General features: G+C 42.1%; 1 protein-coding gene across 1 annotated transcript in view; it reads left to right on the top strand.

Annotated features, from left to right (window-relative positions):
• Positions 1 to 10086, top strand: part of LOC118164204 (opsin-5-like) — a 29335-nt gene extending 19249 nt beyond the window's left edge. Inside the window, exons 3-6 of the mRNA XM_035321591.1 lie at positions 2858 to 2957; positions 5036 to 5140; positions 8362 to 8585; positions 9264 to 10086. Coding sequence (XP_035177482.1) covers positions 2858 to 2957; positions 5036 to 5140; positions 8362 to 8585; positions 9264 to 9701 — 867 coding nt within the window. The 3' untranslated portion in view covers positions 9702 to 10086. The remainder of the gene's footprint in view (positions 1 to 2857; positions 2958 to 5035; positions 5141 to 8361; positions 8586 to 9263) is intronic.
• Positions 10087 to 21474: the final 11388 nt, after the last annotated feature.

Raw genomic sequence — 21474 nt, 5'->3', positions numbered from 1 at the left:
AAAATTACTATATGGTCAACTTTGTGTTTCTATTGGAATTCATTGTTACCTGTCAACACTGTTGGTATTTGATCATAATAGGAAGGACAAAATTGCATAACACAAAAATGGAGGAAATGTGACTATGTAGGAGGGAGCTAGCTGGGGGTAGAATAAATGAAAAGGAAAAAACAGAACCCAGGAAGGAGAAAACCATTGATCTTTCAAAGGAAGGAAATGGTTACCTACTAGTTAAGTGTTTCCTTGGCTGTGCATCTTTAAGCTAGCAGAAAGCAGAAAGAAAAATACCTTAATTTTTTGTTACATACAGGTAGTGAAATCTGTGGCTGTAAAAATCAAGAGTAAGCTAAAGTAGATTTTCTGTTGCTAACTACTTTGGGTAGTCACTCCTCTTGCTGCCTGAAGTCAGTGTTGTCTGTTTAGGAGCAGAGGTCCTTCCGTATCCAGTTGTATATGCTTGAACGACACTGGCAAGAGCTTGAGTAAGATCCATCTTTTTCTTCTGAAGACCAAGAGACACTTATATAAAAGCATTGCAGAATTGAAAAACTTGCTAGGGAATGGCATGTGCGCAGCTAGTCTCAAGAGCTAGCTCATCCCTTGTAACTCTAGAGAAGTTTGGCAGGGATGACACTGGTTTGAGGATCCTACTCCCAAAGCAGCCCTAACCCTGCTGCAGTGTTCTCTCTTATTTTAATCTTCCAGATGCCACGGCTCTGCTCTGCAGCTTGAGAGCCATCTCATTTACCTTCTTTATTCATTTCATCCCAGCATCTCTTGTCATCCCCTGAGCTCCGTCTCCTCCTTGCCCTTTCACCCTGTTGGCTGTTTCCCAGTTGTGCAGCACAGCTGCCCGTGGGATGCTGCTGCTGGTTGAGACACAAGTGTGGGGCTACAATCAGAGATTTGGCCAGGGCCACACAGTCACTAACAGAAGCAACAGTATTCTGATGTGTTGAAATGCTGTTGTGAAACAGCAAGAAAATATTTTGGCTTGTTCTTTCTTATGGTGATGGAGTTTCATCTTAAATGGTAAAGGGGAAGAGTATATTTCTAGACCCACTTTCCTCCATTGTGAACATGCCCAAGGGCTGTTCCAACTGTGAGGACTCTATGTAATTGTCTCTTAGCTCTGACATCAGGGAATGGGGGAATGGAAGAGTTGTGATCATGCCTGGTAGGCAGCAAAACATACCATGATGTATCTCAGAAAAACACAGCCAGTTTCAGAATAGAAGGGCTAATGGATACATACTAAGTTTGTCCTGCTACTGGTTTTTTAAATCTCATAGCACTTTAGACTTAATTTCAAAGTGCTTCTTTGCATCATTGCTGAAATACTACTTCCTTCCTAACCTAATAACTAAAGCAATTGGTTAAGTGTATGCTTAAGTGTGCTTTCTCAGTAGCCCTCGACCAAGCTGTTTTCTGCTTTTAGGAAGTGTTGTTAGAGCACATGGAGGAGTCACAGCTGTTTGCATCAAAAAGGCTGATGAAATGCAGAGCACATTTTCATATCCAGGTATTTCACTCATCTCCACAATACACAGTGGGTGAAATTCAGGCAAGTGCAGCCTGTAGTAAGTAGCTGAGGACTTCTGTTTTCTGATGTGAATCTTGTTTGCATTTATACACCAAGTATGAGTTGATTGTAAGTAGAGCATAGGTGGATTTAGCTTGTTGCAGTAGCAAATCTTGTGTTCATTTAAAATAGGTCAGGAAACATTGGCCTTAAAAAGTACTTAGAGTCAGCATAAGGTTTTTGGTGGCAAGAAAAAACACCAGTGAAAGAAACGATGAAGCAGCGCTTTCCTATCCTAACCCTTCACCCAATTTAATTTATACAATCTGCCATGGTCTCAGCTTTGAGCCTGGATTAAAGCCCCAGATTCTGGGATAAATTGAATTCCATGGGAGTTGTGCCCATTCACACAAAGACGGAGTTTGTTCCCTTAGAATAATGATGTGCCTTCCCTCCGATAATTTTACGACTCGAATGCCAAGTTGGAGTCCAGCGACACTTGCTCAGTGTTCCTGCCTCCCTTGGTGTAAAACTGACACCTCCAAGATCTCCTCTGCTCTGCCCAGTTTGGTACATCACCGCAAGCTTTCAAAAAAAAAAAGAAAAAAAAGACCAGTATTTTGCCTGGATCACTTCCCAGTCAGATAGCGTTCCCTACCAGATGGCTGCATCCACCTTCACCGCAGCCAGCAGCAGCTCCATTCCTACACTCACAGACGATGCCAGCAGAGTTGTTCCTGTCCTGCACACATGCGGCTGAGACCTGACATCAGTGGGAGCCAGAGGTGAGGATCAGCCTTGATAAATAGCATGCAGTCAGTAACATCAGCACCGACACCCAATCCTTTTGGAAGATTCAGCTTTGGACGTTTTTATTTAATGCTTTGCAAGGGTTTTCTTGCTCATCTGAACCCATTACCTCCCATGTTCTTCCCTCTTTGGCCTAAAATTCATGGGGTCGGTTTGTGTTTTTGCTCTGCCTCAATGGGTTGGCCGCATCCAGTCCCTTTTTGCACATGCAGGGGTTTTCTTCACTTGAGTGCAATTTTTTTTCTCCTTCATTTGGCAAATCATTTCAGGGAAGCTTAGATGTGAGGGTGTGTTTTCTTGTTTATTTGATGTACGTGACAGAACACTTTTCTAATTTTTGAACATTTACTTGCTCACTGATCCTATGGAAGATGACTGCTCCTGACATTTTATATTTCTCTGCTAGTTGGGTTGCTGGAAAAAAATTCAAGAGCATTAACATGAAAGTGACAAGAGCAATCACTGTGGTTCTTTTCCCCTCTGGCACTGCAGTAAGAGAGCACCCTGTGTTGCTTTGTTTTTCAGGTTGACGGCTTCCTGACACTTCTCTTTGGCCTGGCTAGCATTAATACCCTTACAGTGATCAGTGTGACTCGCTACATAAAAGGCTGCCATCCTGAGAGAGGTAAGGAATAAAGGTAGATCCAGTTCTGCCTTCACTGAATTTGTTGTAAATCTGTACTCCTTTCAGTTACACAATTTATCAAGTATAAATTAAATGCACTGGAAACCATAGCCTAATGTAGTCAGGTATGTTGGAAACATGGTTGCACAGAATCCTTAAAGAGTTCACTCCTTAAAAAAAAAAAAAAAAAAAAAAAAAAAAAAAAGGCCAAATTATTAACAGTACACTTTGGTTACCATGGGTGAAATTCACTCACTCCTGTGCAAAAGATAAAACAGGACCCACTGATTGTCCGTGTTCCTTAGAGTACAACTTAAATAGCTCTTAAGTGAATTACTGTAACCAACAAATTTTCATCTTCTGTGAGATGATATTTAGGGGTGTTCCCAGCCTTTGTAAGATCCCTGGTTCAAAAAGCAGCCTCACAGACTGCTTAGGTGACACTGGGAACAACCAGCCTGCACATCGTGCCTCCAGCATTCACAGCTCTGTGCAGCCTGGCATCCCCATGTGCCTTTCCCACCTTCCCTCAGTGGCCAGTTCATACCACAGGAGATGAGAATTACTGGCACAGTTCCCAGAACTGACCATAGCCCATCTCTGCCCTGTCTCCTGCCTATCTCCCGGGTCTGTGAGGCATCATCGACACAGCTTCTCACCCACACTTCCTCCTCCTTCAATGTCCTGGTATCTGCAACCTGAATATCTCAAATTACTACTCTTCATTACTGTCTGTATTGCTAGAAACCTTTCACTAAGTGCTGCTTTTAAGTTTCTTTTTTTTTTCTTTTTAACCTTTGGTACAAAGGCTTCTCTAAAGGCATATGAGTGCTCCATTGTTCAAATCTAGTCTGAAATCCTTTACACATGATGTTGAAGACCCCATCAGAAAGCCTGTATAAACATGCCACCCTCTACCGCTTCCTTTGTGACTCTCTAGATCACCATACTCTCCCCAGACACTCTATTTCACGGGATCAGGAGAAACCTTTCCTTGCCATTCATCTTGGATCTTCTGTCTGCTGAAAACTTTAACCTTCTGTGGGAGCCTTTCTTTGTCAGTTCTCTTTATGCCTACATATTCTATAAATACTCCCTAGTCTTTCTTTCACTGTCCATAATGTATTATCAGTTTTCATGCTTTCATTATGACTGGTTTGTACCATCTTTCAAGCAGGAACCTATCTGCACATGCTTTATATGCAGATGCTAATACACTGGATGCATCACATACATTTTTGTTTCTAATAGCACGAGCAATATTAGCTATGAAAATAATTTCTATAGGGAGGTCATTTTTTCCACAGGAAGTTCTTCTACAGTTTGCTGAAGTATTAGATTTGTTGAAGTTCACTTTCAAAACAACCTGTTAGAATTTGTCTGTGATGTATTCTATAGCTTATATTCACTGCAAAAGTTATATTTAAAACATTTCTCTTTTGTAAAGCTGTATCACATGTTCATCTGAGGGTGTGCATAATTTGTTTGCCTCTTGAGGAAATCTGACTAAGTACTCAGTATAACTTTACATAAATTTTGAACAACAGAGATTGGTGGTCACAAATATTTTCTGGGTAGACAAAGAAATTACCACAACGTATGGCAACAGTGGGACAGATTAAATCATTTGTACTGAATGACTAATGTGGTTTGACCAGATAATATCTCGTCCTTTTTTAACAGCAAAAACTTTGAAATGAGTAAGAAAATCCTAGGACTTGACTTTTTGTTTGTTTCATATAAAACAACATAGAATTGTTTTGTGCTTTTTAGAAAATGGCAAAACAAAAAGGACACAATTTGCTAATTCTGCAGTGCTCAACAAACATTGTCTTCTGCTAAAAAGCTGTTCAGGTCCACTTGTAGAGCTACAAGTGGTCTTGAACACAATCCGGACAAATTTTCATATTTCAGCTTTTCTTAAAAATACCTATTTTTGACATGACTTTTTTTAATTGCCTTTTTTAAAATTAGTTTTTAAATAGCTTTATTATTTGTTGTTCTAATAGTGGCTTTAGATTTCAGAGGTAAAATTGTCTTTCCAAGTTTTATTTTCTGACTCAACTATGCCATTGCAGGTCACTGTATCAGCAACAGCAGCATGACGGTGGCTCTGGTTCTCATCTGGATAGCAGCTTTCTTCTGGTCAGCAGCTCCATTGCTTGGCTGGGGAAGTTACACAGGTAACAGGTATCTTTCAGTTGTACCTAACTGAACAAAGATACTTACCTTTTTTCTTGCTGTTTGTGATAAACCGGACTGATTATCAATGCAACTGAAAAAATAATCTATCGTGCTTGATGTACATGCACAGCGTTACCTACTTTGGTATCAGCTCTGAAGAGATTTTTCTGTAGATATCACAAATGTATGTTACCTATGAAAAAAGAAAATAGGGCCAGAAATATTTGGCATGGTTAAGCGATGAGATAAAGGAAACTATCAAAAGGCATCCTTCAAAAACTGTCAAGATCAGGGAGCTAGAAAGAGCACAAGTTCCAGCAAGTTAAACTTGAAACTATAGTCATACATGCCAGAAAGATCTGGTGAAACAGTTTGAGAGTATAAAAACTAACACAGCAGAAGATGATAAAGATGCCAGAAAGTCTATCAGTCCAAGAAGTGATGAGGATGCAAGATAAGGCCTTAGCAAAAAAAAAAAAAAACAAAGTGGTCGGGGGGGGGGGGGCGTGGTTAGGGGGAAAAAATTGTTAATGAACACTGAGGTAATTCAATGGCTAATTTTCTCACACCAGAAACTTTCCTTAGGGGGAAAAGGTGGACAAATTGCCTCAAGTCAAGTCTCAAAACAAATAAAAATAAATTTCTAGGAATAGATAATAATAATACAGAAGTCCTAACAACTAAAATTGTATGATTGAAATTGTCCAAGTGTGTGGATCCTGTAGACATCTGCTCTTTGATCTGCAACATTCATTTTCATAAAATTGTAGATGAGTCAAGGGGCAAAAATTAAATTACAAAGTTGCTGAGCATACAGTGTTAGTTTGGATGACGTTTCATCATGCAGTGAGAACAAAGCTTTGCTGTGGGAATGTGCAGAAGGGTTTTGGTGTGCTGAGCTTCTGGGCAATAACATGTCAGAGAGAATTCAGAGCTAAGGAATCTAAAGTCATACAGGAAAAAAAATGGTGCATATGAAATGGTGATTACTAGCTGGAAAACATAATATAGAGCTGTGTTTTACAGGTCTATGAAAATATAACCATGGTGCTCAGAGATGGAAAAATAGGGAGAAAACACAAAGCACCACCAGGAAACTAATAAAAATCAGAAAGCCTAGATCTCCAGTGCAGCTGAAAAGAGTTTGCAGAATGACAGCGTAGGTGGAGAAGAGATTTCTTCCCATGAGAACTTGCTCATGGGGGCAATAACTGGGGGCTAAGGCTCAGTAGACTCCAAGGTCTACTGCTAGGGTGAGGTTTAGGGCAAGGGTGAATATTAGGAAAAGGCCAAAGCCAGAGCTGTAGCATGTGAATGTTTATTTATTACATACATATGCTTTGAAGTATCTCTGCACCCATGAAGGACACGTGAGAAAATCAGCTATTTCTATGATTGTTGAATGAAATCCAACAATCCCAAAGCAAACTGTTTTATCAGTGTTTTAGGCTCAGTGAATCTTTCGTTTGAGACAGAATGACTGTTCTAATTTTTATGTCTTGTTTCTGCACTCGATATATCATAAGACTTGAGGAGGTTAGATTTGTCATTTTCTGTATATCTTCTGGCACGCTGTGTCACATTCCAATAATCTTACTAGTACTTCATTTGCAGAAGGATTTCTGATGTCCTAACATCCTTCTGTTGTTTTGGCCTTAAGTTGGAGCCAGGGACTTTTCTCTGTCAGGGCATACAAGTGTTCCCATGCATCCTGTTTGTTATTTGGATTATGCTTCCTAATGCCAGTCTTCACAGCAATTTCTGTAAGTGCTTCTCCCTGCTGAGAATCACAGCAGTGTCAGATTCATGGTCTATCTGACTCCAAACACTTTTCCACAGAGGGCACCCACTGCGACATGGGAGCCCAGCAAGTCCTGCAGCAGGCAGTGGAGCAGGATGGGTGCCAGCAGACCACAGCACATAACACATCACTGCCTCCAACCTGTCACTTCTACGCAGCAGCCACAGAGGTCCCCAGGACCCCACTGACTTTTGGAAATGCCACTTGTCAGTGTCCCTGCAGAGGGTGGGGGGGGGGAAAACAGCTTTGAATTCTGACTCATTAAAAATGTAGGATTTTTTTTTCATGTCATCTGGAAACTGCTTTCTTTTTTTATAGTTATCTTTTTGAATAGTATCTTGGGATCTATTGATGAGAAAGATAAAGGAGATTCTATTACTGAGCACATCCAGACAGCAACACCTAAAGCTTTTGGTGTTAAAAATATTGATGAGACTCATGTAAGTGATTTTAATCTTTTGCTCCTTTAACTCATCCTATCTGAACCTTCTATCACCCATGAGGAATTAAGGGATTTTTTTTCTTCAGAATTATTGCTGGATGCCAGGGAGAGATCTATTGCTAAATCTTGCAAGCTTCACCTGTATTATATTTCCAGGACTTGTTAATACTTGACTTATGTAATTTTGGTTTATGCTTCAATTATTTATAATTTTGTTTACTGCCATGGCTGTCAGGGGAGGAATAATAATAATAGCAATAATAATGAACCACACACAAAATACCTTTCTTCCCTTAAAGTAAAAATCAACAATTCACAAAATATAGAAAATCCTTAATGCCATAAAATTCAAGTTTTGTGCAAGAACACATTTGCAAATTATATCCATTCCATTAACAGCATATCATCTATATTTATATGCTTCATCTTCCCATAATTTCAATCAGCTGTATTGATTTGCTTTCATCTCTCACTACAACAAAACTTTCAGTACCATTTTGCCTCAAAAAAAAAACCTCAATACTTTTATTTCCTACTTTGCTACGGAAGTATTGAATTCTTACATGTGGCATATTGTCCCTAAAATTGCTTCTTATGCTGGTTAAGAGCTCACCTTAGAAAGTTACTACATAGAACATTGTCAAATAACAGATTACACAGGAATATCAAACCTACTAAATTAATCCACAATTAGCATCACAATTTCCTATCTTAAAACAACAGCTTGTGCATTATGGATTTATGCTGGAAGTCTAAATGGTACAGAATGATAATATGCATTAAAACTTGTTATGGTCTAGCTGGCCTTGAAAAGTTTTTTATATAGGAGATTATGTCACAGCTCATTAAATCAGAAAGATCACTCCATTCTTTACTGCCTATAAGAAGAAAAATACAGCTTCTAAATTGGTAATATTAATCACACAAAAGCAGACAAGTGTTCTAAAAATGTTAACCAACTTATTTTTGTTTTCCAGATCGCATGTATGGAACATGTGAAATAGACTGGGCAAAAGCCAACTTCTCTACAATCTACAAGTCCTACATTGTCTCAGTTTTTATCTGCTGTTTCTTCCTACCTGTGACAGTCATGGTCTTCTCATATGTGTCGATTATCAATACCGTCAAACTAAGCCATGCATTAACAGGACTCAGTGATCCCACAGACAGACAGAGGAGAATGGAGCGGGATGTCACCAGGGTGAGTCTGGGTTTCACATTGGGTAGGATTCATCTCAGTGAAATTTGTCTGTCCAAAAATTGGTCTCAACTAGACTAGAAGAGAACAAAACCCACCATTCACATTTAATTTCTCTGTACTCTTTAGTGATGGTCTGAACTCAGTGAAGTGAACACAAGGATTGTTTAAAACTCCTGCTCCCTTAGTTAGCTAATACTGGTCCTACATCACACAAGAAAAATAACTGAAATATAATTGGTTATACAGCACAAAAACTGAAGTTTAGTTTGGCATATTCTCTTTTCTTTCAGAAGAGATGTAAGTTCTGTGTATGCTCAGAAGCAATAATGGAGCTTTCAAATTACTTGTCCTACACCTAAATCTATCCTAAGCCTTCTGAATTCAGATAAACATACAGTGGGTTCAGATAAACATACAGTTCCATTAGATGAGGCATTGATCAAGCTCACCACATGCCTAAATTAGATATCTAGCTTCTAGGCCTGCCTGGCTCCATCAAAGCAAAACTTTTGCTTGTTTGTCTGTACACTCCTGTGAGCGATACCTTCAGGAGAATCTGAATGCTTCCCTTTCTGAAGTTTCAAGAAGCTGAGTTTTCAAGCTACCATTACCACTGTATTTCCTCTCTGATGGAGTCTTCCAGTATAGATTTAAGGCTATTTTTTTTCTGTTTTCTAGGTTTCTATTGTCATTTGCACAGCCTTCATTATTGCATGGTCACCATATGCTGTCATCTCTATATGGTCTGCCTATGGTCACCCCGTGCCCAATCTTACCAGCATCCTTGCCAGTTTGTTTGCTAAGTCTGCCAGTTTCTACAATCCCATTATCTACTTTGGAATGAGCTCCAAGTTTCGGAGGGACATTTTTGTCTTGTTTCATTGCACCAAGGAAGTCAAGGACCCTGTGAAGCTCAAACGTTTCAAAAACCTGAAGCAAAAACAAGAGCCTTCTCAGAAAGAAGAGAAGCATGCAGCAGAAATGCACCCTGCACCGAGCCCTGATTCTGGGGTGGGAAGTCCAAGCAACACTCCACCTCCAGCAAACAGGGAAGAATATTTTGGTATTCATGATACACCATCTAATAACCCTGACATTGAATGTGATAGACTGTGAGTTTTGTGGCCACTTAACACACTCACCCACTTTGTGTCCAGGAAGACCCTCTTCAGATCACTGCTCAAGTGCTCTCCCAACTCCCGATCCATCTGTTTCTTGCTATAGCACTGATGATTATGCAACTCAAGCAAATCAGATGACAAAGTGATATTTTCCTTCTGTGTAGGTACAAAATGCTACAAAGTACATTACAATGTGGGCAGCACACCCGGTGCCAGAAACATTCCATTTTCACATATATGCAAGAAAAGGAAGGCTGACTTGTGAAGACAAGGTATTAGCTAGCAAAAAAAATCGCTAATGTTCCCATCCAGATGGTATTAATTATGAGATTACATTTCCAAATGTATTTTTTACTCTTCAACAGTCCCAGCCATAGAGGATCTCTTTAGCTCTGTGGTGCTACACAGCCCCTGGCCATAGAAAGGGCCCTTCTGAGATAGCTGTGGATCTGCTGCTCCAGTGGCTGCTAGATTTTAGGCAAAAATGCTTGCTCCTTGGGGGCACAGAGATGGATCCACCATGCACACATGAGCATAAGTCTTATTACCTGTGCCCAACTCTATGTCTATGTAAGTCCTAAGAACTGTAGATCTTGGCATTTTGTAGTCACTGTAGGCTCAACAGTGGCTTTATATTTTTTCCTTGTTTGTTTGCAGAATTATTTCAATCTTTCCTGACTTTCCCAGCAACGAGAGCCTGGCTGTAGTGTGCCCATTCATTAAAGCCAAAAAGCTGGCTTTAATTTTCCTGATGTGCCTCCAGTTTGATTGTTTTTCTACATGGCTATTAAGGTAGAGCAAGAGATGCCATGCAGGCAACAAAACCAATGACATTAAGCCTGCAAGAATATTGCCAATGTATGGCATCCAACACTTCACTGCTCTAAATAAAATTTTTGTAGCTGCCTATTGGTTTAAAACAGACAAACAACTTTTAGATAAATGCAACTAAGTGATTTAAATAGCAAAATTATAGGATTAAATCAGCAGCGAGGCTATCATACTATAATATCCAATTACTCCATCAAGTTTATTTTTCAAAATGGAAGTGAGGAGGCATATGGTCCTAATTCTCCATTTTACACATTTTTATGGAAGTCTCTGAGTACACAGTTAATTGCTATGCATTAGCCCTGGAAATTTTGGGGGTTTATTTAGTGACGTTTACATGCTAAGCAAGGGGTGTGGAAGGGAACAAAACCATTTGTCGCTAGCCTCACTGGTATTTATGACTTTGTGGAATCTTTCACCATCCAGGTATGCTAAAATGCAGTTGTTCTGCAGAAGTTTGTAACTTTACCAAGAAACACATTTGGAAAAGCAAAGAGAGCCCACCTTCATTTCCTCCATTACTCTATTTGTTTTGAGAAAATCACCTGCGTTTTGAAGTTAAAAAACAAACATTATAAGCAACAGTCAGGAACTGTTTTCTTTCATGGCTACAGATCTGAACTACAAGAATATTCGTCTTTGTGGAAAATTGAAACATGGATGCTATTTCATTACCATAAATAATTAAAAGCAAATAAGTAAACTGTTGACTTCCAGATAAAAGCACATGCTGTAACTGCCGAAACAGATGAAGCCTTTTAGGGCCAAACCCTGTCCCAGCTGGATGAAGCCAGGCTGGGCTAGCCAAAGCTGCTATGCAGCTTTGAAAGCTTCTAGGCCTAACCCAAAACCCACCTTAGCAGCACCACTGGACTGGCCCTCGCCACTGCTGCACACACCCAGATGTCCCTGCAGGGAGGCATGCCATGCATCCCCATCAACTGCAGCTCGATGCCAGGCTAGCACTTAATTCACATTATACTAACTGACAGATATCTAGGGAAAGTACTTGCCCCACTGCACTGTAACAATGCTGTTGATCTGTGGGGTCCAGACTTTGCAGAAAGATGTGAAAATGGCAAGGGGGATGGCGGAGCGACAAGGCCTTTTCCAGGAGTCTGTGCCCCCTCCCACACCATCAGCATGCCAGCCAAAACCTCTGCTAGTTCATATGCTATTGCACATGTACACAGCAGTGATATGTAGATGAGGGAGTAGTTAAAATGAACCAGAACAGGAACAGAACAGAGTCAAACATAAGAGGGAGAGAAGCAGAGGAGCAAGAGGCCAGCAGCTGAAGGACGCACACCTGCTGAGACACAACTGAAAACAACTAATGCAGCAAAAGCTGTGACTGGACAGCACACACCTCCCTCCTGCCATGCCTAAGGCTACAGTGCTTTGTGGATACAGGGTAGTACCATGAGACTAAATGTCTGTAAAGCAGAACATCTGGTTTTACAGGTTACTCAGGGGGAAAAGAGGATGGATGCCTTTGCAGGCACCAACCTGTGCTCCGGGCCCAGTAACAGCACTAGCACATTTGTCACTGAAGTTCCTCCTGTTCTTAGGCCTCCAGCCCTAAAGCAACAGCATCCTGTAGCTACACGCAAGGCACCTGCAAGTACCTGAAGACAAAAAAAAAAAAAAAAATAAATAAAAAAATGCAGAACCCGTTACTGCTCAAGTGCAGGTAAGAGGATCACAGAATCACAGAAATGAATGGGTTGGAAGGGACCTCGAAAGATCATCAGGTCCAAGCCCCCTGCCAAAGCAGGTTCCTTAGAGCAGGCTGCCCAGGTAGGCATCCAGATGGGCACTTCAGGTTTTCAAGTGTGCAGATCAATTTGCAGAACACTTTGCCTCCATCCTGCTTTCCTGTTCTGCATTTCCTCCCTTTGTCTCTGGTCCCACACTTGCCTGGATGAGGCTGGCCCCTGCTTCTGCCTCCACAGGAGGCTGCTCTGCCTGCCAAGCCCACGCCTCTGGCCAGGGAGCAGCAAAGAGCTGAGTTGCTTGAGAGCATCAGCTAGGGAAGACAACCTAGGTCTGCTGAAGGTAGATGAGGGAATCCTACGCTCCATCCTATTTTTTTTCACTCAGCAGCAATGAAGTACAGTGTAAATGGCATAAGAAGGCCTAGAGCCAAATTATCCCTCCCTCAACATTGCTGTTCCCCAAACATTCAATTTACTTTTGCAGTGGCTGAGTTTTATCAGAGAAATGCAAGAGGGCTGTTACCATGAGCAATACACTGGTGATAAGGATGCTGTCCTGGGACACTGTGGCTTTGAATGCTCTGTCTGAGATGGTCTGAGAAGGGAGGTTCCCACATCCCTGGCTGAAGCAAAGGACTGCCTGCTTACAAGCTGTCTGTTTTGAAATACTATGTTTTTACATTTTCTCATGCTAAAAGCAGGCGGTATGTCAAAGGTGGAGACAGATGTCACATCTCCATGAGAGAGGACATCCCATCCTAGTGCTGCCACATCACCTTGTGTGAAGGCGTAACAGCAGGCAGGCAGCATGGGCCTGTGCACAGGACCCAGGTCTTACACTGCCTCTAGCAGGGTCCTTTTAAAACGTGCTTTAGATTGAATGCTCTAGTGCCAGTCCGCACAAATGAAATCCCATGACTATTGCTAGCAGCCAAATGGTCAGGAATATCTTGGCCTGCTGTAGGAGAAATGTGTTCAGATCTTCCTCCCTTTGGCATAGAAGCTCTGGCATGTAGGCTCCTTCTGTATCTCTTATTCAACACTGGGTACTACTGTGAAATTTGTAATTGAACGTGGTAGGACAAGCAATCCTACCATTTCCAAAGGATGCTGTCAGCATTTGCTGGCTTGTTCCAGCAGGATCTGAGACATATGTTAGCTCTCTTTTACTGCTAGATGCAATGAATGCAGCCAGCAAACCTTGCTGTTTGTTATCCATTTCTGTACTCACAGCCCTGTTGGCATCACTAAAGCACTCTGGCAAAAATGACATGCTTCAGCATAATAAGTCACTACAAAAATCTTTAAACACTTGAGCCACCTTTTAAATATGCCTTTAACTACCCTACATATTGATTTCCAAGCATTCCCTATTTTGATTAGCAGTAATACAATTGAGCAGGTGAATTCTTAATCGCTACCCAATTAATGTATTTACATGTGCATCAATATCTTGTCAGATCTTACTTGAATATTTCTTATCTATATTATTCATAATAACCAACATAGCCATTACGCCACAATCATTGCAGTTATTAAGGTTTGTACATACAACTTGGCCTTCCAGATGGATTACCAGTATCCATGTTACTGACACAACCGTTTTATTTGGGCTACGTACTTCAAGCAATAAAGTTAAGCAGAAGTTATGTTCAATTTCCACACTTAAAAATAGCTGCTTCTGATTGAAGAAAAAAACATATGATAAAGCTATAATCTGTTCATTTATGCCAAGAAAACCTTTTGGGTGCACATTTTCCCTGCTGACATTTTTGCCAAGCTGAAAATTCCTTTGGGTGTCAACACATTGAAATACATAGCAGCATTTCTTCATAGCTTTGACATTTCTAATGGTAACATGAATAACCTGAACATGTAGCTAGAGGAAATAGGACAGTATACTGCATACTGGTCCCTGTTCTCAGTGCTATTGATGCCTTTTTAATCTAATGACTCATGTAAAGCATTTCTGGTAGCAGAGATCAAGTCTGGTCAAGTCTCCCTAGACCTCTAAGACCATGACTTTACTACATTGTGAACTACTCAGGCACACCTTTGCAGGGTTTCTCTCCACACCTATAAATACTTTATTCTTTGCTGTGAGGACTAACAAGATAAGGTAGATACAAGGTGGACCAATCCAAGCACATCCTACGGTTGGCACTTTTCACAGGAAGAAGAGAGAAAAATCCTTTCCCAAGGGTAGGGCTGTACTAGAGCTTTTTTCTGCTGCCCCAGTGAATGCTCTCACCTCTGGGCAATAATGAAAAAGGTGGTAATGCTACCATGTCAGTATTTTGAACTATCTGGACAGTTAAGCACTATTTATAAGCCAGCCTAGCAAATCAGGTTCTCTTGCAATGCTGTGTCTGTCCCTCTGCTTACTTCTCAAATTGCCAAAGACCTAAGTCTGAACCTATTCAGTGCATCAGCAAATGCAAAATACTTCTGCAAAAACTTCAGGAACTTCTGCAGACCAAAGTGAAGGTGCCTGCAGGGTCAGATGCGTCTGTGTGAGGACTTCACACCAGCCCTCCACTGGGTTGGGGTGGGGGGGCCCCCGGCCCCCGCTGCTACTTGATCTGCAGAAGAAGTACAAGAATAAAGTCAAGTTTCAAAGAATGTCCAAATAGTACTACAATAACAACACATCAGAGAGTTACTACATGGAAGATAATAATCCTATTGCCAATAGGAAAAAAATCAGGGACACACACTGAATACTGTCTACCAGCTGTCCATGCCAATAATCATCATCTTTAACACTCATTGAATGCGACAAAAGCCCTTCAGGGATAACAAACACATACTATTACATAATTAAATGCTGTGTATCCTAGTAAAACAGGAGTGGAAGGACTCACAGAGATCACTGCAATGCTACCTCTCCCTTGCTGATATTCAGAAGCCTCTGGTAGCCTTTGACGCTGCATACCAGCCAGCCTGACCACTGCGAGGAGCTGCTGCTTGAGCAAAGTCCAAGTGACCATGGATGGTGTACATGGCTGGAGACACATCTGCTGGGTCCAGTGCAAGGTCAGTGCGAGCTACTCGAGCAGTAGGGCCTGTGGGTCACATTCACCACAATATTTGCAAAAGGAAGCCTGAAGTCAAGAATAATGTTTGGCAGAATAAATGAGCAAGCAGGTCTTGATGATGTGACCTGGGAAAGCCTTGCCATAGACCAGAGATAAATTTTAAATGGATTCATATCATACTCTCTTCATACAGAAGGGTAAGAGAAACAAAGTTAATTTACAGCACTTCTTACAACAGAGGGAAACTTCTGCATGAAATGAGCAAAGCTAACTTCTCCAAGAAAAAGCTAGGCAATTGTTGGGATAGCACATGGCCTATATGTGGATTTAAAGGGAGTGAAAAATTGTCTTTACCTTGTACTGGGTTAACACCATATTACCTGATGACACAATGCTCAGCTTCATTCACTGAAAGGTACCCAAGTACAGAAGCATTTACAAGTGTTATTTCAGACAAAATCATCCCAGGCTAACGACCAGTTCAGTAATTTTAAAGTTTAATTTCCAGCTCCAGAGATGAGACCCATATCTCCCTACAGCTTGAGGGCCACTGGGAGTTAAGGCAAAGCAAAGCATTCATTCTTATGGTCTAAGAGTGAAGCTCTAAGATCTTCTAGAGTGAAAACTAGCTGTAGTCTGGACAGTTGCAGTCATTAACAGTGTTGACATGGTTTCCTCTACTTATCCACAACAGCAGGCTTAGCTTCTCCTCTGTTACCTGGTGGCCAACCCACTTCTTCACAGGGCAGAAGCACCCTGCCACCAAGCCTACAGGGCAATACAGCATGACAAGCTTTTCCGGACTCCCCCACAGGACATCCAGCTCACCCCTGTTGGCGTGTAAACCCCTGCGCAAGCCCAGGCCGCAAATGGAGGACAGGAGAACGGACCCACACGGACCAACAATGAGGCCAAGCATGGGCCCAACACACTTGCTCAGCAACAAACTTAAAAAGCAAATAAAGCAATTACAGAAAGTAGCAGGCTGTAAGAGTGCTTGGAAAGGCTTGGGAAAGCTGAGAGGCACAGCTGGCATGTCCCTCATGTGCCATCTCCCCCCAGACAGCAACACACAGAGGCCCCTTGTCAGCATGGCAAGGACAGCAGTATGGCTGCTGTTTGAGCCCCACAGTCCTCTGCACCATGACATTTCACCAGGACTCCAAAAGCCCAGACAGGGGGGACACAGTCCCCTGCACCATGCAGGCATTCAGGCTTGTGATTAAAGAAACTCCAGAGAAAAATGCTAACATTTGCAACTGATGCCCACTTGTGATCCTACAACAAAGCCTCTGCGAGTGCTTATATAACCCTTCTACATAGCCCATCAAACAAGCCTTCATTAGGCAGCAACAAAGAAATGTCAGAAGTGATTGAAGAGTATCTTTAGCCCTGAAATGAGTGTTTGTGCTTTGGCTGAGGGGGGGGGGAGGCAGGAAGAAAGATTGGGGAGTGTTCACAATTATTCACAATGCAGCAGCGCAATATCTGTGTAGGGCTATTCATTTGAAATGTTGTAGTCAATAATGACATTCAGCTGCAGAAATCCCTAAATATCAGACAGAGAATTCCTCTACCCCTGCAGTGTTGAAAATTCAGGGCTTCAGCTCACATTCCTTACACCACCAGCATAGTCCTGACCTTCACTGTGTAAAACCTTGTGATTAAGAAGCAAACCCCACCACCTCTGCTTCCCTCCAGAAAGAGCCATCACAAACATTATCCCTTGCAAATCCAGGGTCAAATCCCCCAAGCCTTGCATAATGACACAGCTGTTATGTTCATGGTCACAGCAGTTTTGAAACACAACTGTGCCTGTAGGATCAGCTGCTGAGGCACTGACCAAAACACACGATCTTCCCCAGTGGCAACACTCACTCCTACCAGACCCAAGCAACCAGGATCATGCCTGCATCCTTCCCCACAGTGTACAGGGAAGGAGAAACAGAGGACAACAAAGGAAAACACCTCCTCTTCTTCTTCCTTCTTACCTGTGTTTATGTCTGTCACTTGGAGAAGGGGCAGAAAAGGTCATCCCTTTTAATCCTAGAGATTTGGGACAGAAATCTTACTCCCTTACAAGCAACAGCAAAATGATTTATTTTAACTAGCAAAGACTTCATCCACAGCATCTCAAGATGAGGCCAACTCACAGAGCAAGTGAACAGTATAGAGTCAAGAGGACACCAAGACCAAGTGTCTAGGCACCACAGAATAAGGTTATTGATTACACCGATTCCCTTTTGATACACACACATATAGAGATGCACTGATTCCCTTTTCCATCCTAGATGTAAAAAGAAGCAGAACAGCCTAAAAACAAACACTTACTGCAAATTAATCCTATCTATATGAAATCAGTACCTATTTTAATTTTCTTCCTCATTCTTATAAGGCAGCTTTTTACTAGGTGATGATATGCATTCACTTATTGAAAGAAACAAAGAAAACAGAAAGCCTATATTGTACAGAATTGGATGTCCTTCCTCACAATAGAATTTTTACTGCATCTGTCTTGAAGAGGTTCCCTGCAGAGAGGTGAAATAATGTACTTCCCAGAACAAAAAGAAAGTGATGAATTAGTACAGAGGAAAATTTCAAGTCTCTTTCTTTCATCAGAAATGGATCACTTCCCCCATAATGCTTTTTCTCAGGAAGACAATTAGTAAAATGGTGTCATTAGATGACATCACGTTGTCATTTGAGAACAGCATACATTCTCAAATTGCCAGTGCAATCTCCGTTTGATACCAGACATACTCTGGAGAAGTAGCCAGAGAGAGGGCTCATACCAGAGCTCCACCATCAGGGCCAGGAAGTTACAGTTAAATTTCCTGAATTTTATTAAAGATTGGATTTTGTATTTTACCTGACCTATGAAGACTAGACTGGGCTATGAAGCATTTGTTTTGTGAAGACCAAGGAAATTCACTTCAGAGCAGGAACAGCTTTAAGATGTAATTGTCCCCTCCTAAAATCACTGTCTGCTTAGTTAGACAAGAACAGCTGGATGGAAATAGTCAGCACTTGCAGGTTTATTTACAGGCTTTGCCATACAGTGGCACAAAGAAGAGAAACTGAGATTTGGGCATCTGAACTCCTTTAAGTAGTAATGCAAAGTATATATACAGACTATCCCAATCCGTAGCAAATACAGCTCTCTGGCAGAAATCCTGTGTATTGAGGAGGCAGTGAAAGGGGCATTCAGCAAACACAGCTGGGGCAGAGTACAGAACCACTGCACGATGCACCAGTGGCCTCAGTAGTGAATATTTACAGCTCGTTGGGGTTGTTAGCACACTGTCAACAGTAGCTCTACCACCCCACCGAACCAGAGCAAGCAGCCAAAGCACTTAGTGAGCTATAACGCAGGATAGCGCATAATATTTAACATCACAGCTGACACAGCTGTTTGTCCTTTATTAAGGGAGGGGAGCACACCGTTTAACAGAGCTCCACAGGCCTAGCACCTCCTTCTCTGACACTAGTATGAATCAGGACTGTCTCTTCTGTTCTCCATGTACTTACATTACACGTGCACAACATGCGATCCACATTTCTCACCGATCATAAACATCTTCTCCCTTCATGGTGAGGGACTCACACAAAAAACCATCACCAGAACATAAGAACCCACAACAAATTCACTATGGAGATTTTATACCACCTTTGCACAGCTCTACTTCTGTGAACTGTCATAGGAAATGCAAAAACTGAACTGGGGTCTGGACACACCAAGGTATGGCTGCAGCTATAACTCAGCAAAATTAATATGGCAGATAGCTTTCCTCTGAGCTTAACTATTCTCTGACCCTCTCGGTGGGACACCCAGCCTCCTAGCAGGATGCAGCAGAAGCCATCAGCATTTTGCAACCTGCAGTCCAAGCACTCACCTGATCATGCAGGGTGGTGTTGCAGAGCTGTGGGTGCAGCAGTGTGAAACACTTCCATTTTTTTCTGGTCCTGAGCATCTTCTTTTCCCCTCACACTTGTCTTTGCAGCACCTATTTGCAGAGCCCCAAACCTCTCTGTGAGCTGTGAAGACCACAGGCACCCTTCACTGAGCTGTGAAACCTAGAATCTGTCCACATTTTCATTTTTCATTGCTGGATTGAAAAACACAACTTATTCATACATCCTTACCTCTTCTCCCAGATACCACCAGGTTCCAAAGTTACCTACTGAGCTTCCTGGGGAAGGGGCCCCCAACAACCAGAAGAAACCAGAACAGGGCCCTCCTCCACCAGTTTTATCCAAGGTGAGGGGAGGAGAGGGCTGGGCTGGCCCAGCTGGGGCTGGTTGGGGGGGATGGCAGCGTGGAGCAATCCTTGGGAGATACGTGCCTGGGTTCTTCACAGATACCTGGCACCATCTGCATCTTCAGTAACCCAAAGGCCCTTCCTAGCTCTGTTCTGTAAGCTCTGTGCTTCTCAGCCTTCTTTTCTGCAAAAGCTGTTAGCCTTTCTTGTCCTCTGATACTTCATAAGAGCATAAGTGTAATTTAATTTTCTCTCTCCCAAAAGCCTTTTTCATATTCTTTCATTGTTTGCCTTTCTTTGCAAAGAGCTTTGAGAACCTAAGGTGGAAAATGCTGGTTATTAATGTTTGAAAGCGCTGACAGTATTTTCCATAGTATAAAATACACAAAGGAGTTAGAAAGCTCAAAATGCAGAGTTTTTCCTTTTGCAATTCTCATGGAAATTTAATGCTGGCAATTATAAGAATGCATGCAGTATTTCCAGCTTAACTGTGCTTGTGACAAAGCAATTTATTAGAAGTAATTTACTTAATTTGGGGATCAAAATGCAGAGCTTACCCTGTAATATATAGTTTTGGCACTGGTGGCAGGAAACAGAGGATAGAGCTTATTCAGAGAGATTTGTTTTTCTAATAAGATTTGAATGTTCACTTTTTTTTTCTTATATATAAGAGAAGAGCATCCTTTCTTCTCAAGGATTGATTTCAAAGAAGGATTTAAAATTTCATTGGATCTTTCTGCAGCCCTTAAGGGCATTATAGAAGTAGAGATGGCTCTACTTTGTGATTCTATTTCTACAATACTGAGTTTGTAATTAACTGAATTGCTACAGCATGGCATGATATTTATACATACTGTTTTCTGCTTTTTTAAGTTGAAATGAATCATGAAAAATTTCTGACTCCGAAGGTATGGATGCAGACTAGCACACTGCAGAAACTTGTGTCTACATCCTTTGTCCCGTAGGGTACCCCCCACTGCCCTGTGCAGCTGGAAATGTCCCAAACAACTTGATGTTTAGCTAAAGTGATAGAAAAGGGGAGGTTGTTTAGTAACACCAGGCTAATGTACCGAGCAGTTGACTGAGACCGTGTGCTGAAGGAGACCAGCTGTGGGAAGGTGAACAGCCCATTATTCTGTGTGCTCCCTTTGTGCACACAGTGGGTAGCAAACATTTTTTATCACTTTCCCATCACCCTGGTCATTAGGAAGTAAGGAATAAGGACTTGTGCATTTACAGGCAGGAGAAATTCAATGGCCTGCATATATAGATGAGCAACAAAAAAGGTCACAACAGTTCTTCACCCCTTTAGAGTCAGCACTCCCCATAACTGTCCTTTTTGCACACGTTGCAAAAAAAATTTAGTAGCAAATATCCAGGGCATGGGGAAGGGGGTTGTGTTTCCTGCCTTCAGCCCCACCAGGGCTGCCAGAGCTGCTGCCTGGCTCTGCTGCCCTGGGTGGACAACAGGGTAATGGGTACCTTGGAGGCAGCCTTATTGGGTACCTTACTGGGTTCTGTGTGCCCAAGGTAGCCCTTGCATCCCTCCAAACCCCCCTTTTATCCACATCACAGGGACTCACCACTGCTTAACCCCCCAGCATCCTCCCCCTGCCCCATCCCTCCAGCAGGACCGTATTTTCCCATCCCATTTCCCCATTGCCTTCTTCCTCTCCCCCAGTGCTGGAACCCTGCAAGCTCTGCTCTTTGCTTCCCAGCTGAGTTGTACCTTGCTGAAACGCAGAACAGTCTGTGTCCACAATGCATACCATTCCCTGAGGAAGGTGCTGCCAGCACCTGGATCCACACAAGAGGTTTATATGGGTGCAGCACTACACAGGACATGAGGGGACACCCTGTTGCCCTCAGGCTGATGTCTCCCCACATTCCCACTCAAGAATATGAGCATGACCCCTCACCCC

The sequence above is a fragment of the Oxyura jamaicensis genome, chromosome 3 (genome assembly GCF_011077185.1).
Source record: "Oxyura jamaicensis isolate SHBP4307 breed ruddy duck chromosome 3, BPBGC_Ojam_1.0, whole genome shotgun sequence".
NCBI classification, from domain to species: Eukaryota; Metazoa; Chordata; class Aves; order Anseriformes; family Anatidae; genus Oxyura; species Oxyura jamaicensis.
The sequence above is the reverse complement of the archived record's forward strand: the minus strand, read 5'-3'. Positions and strand labels throughout refer to the sequence as shown.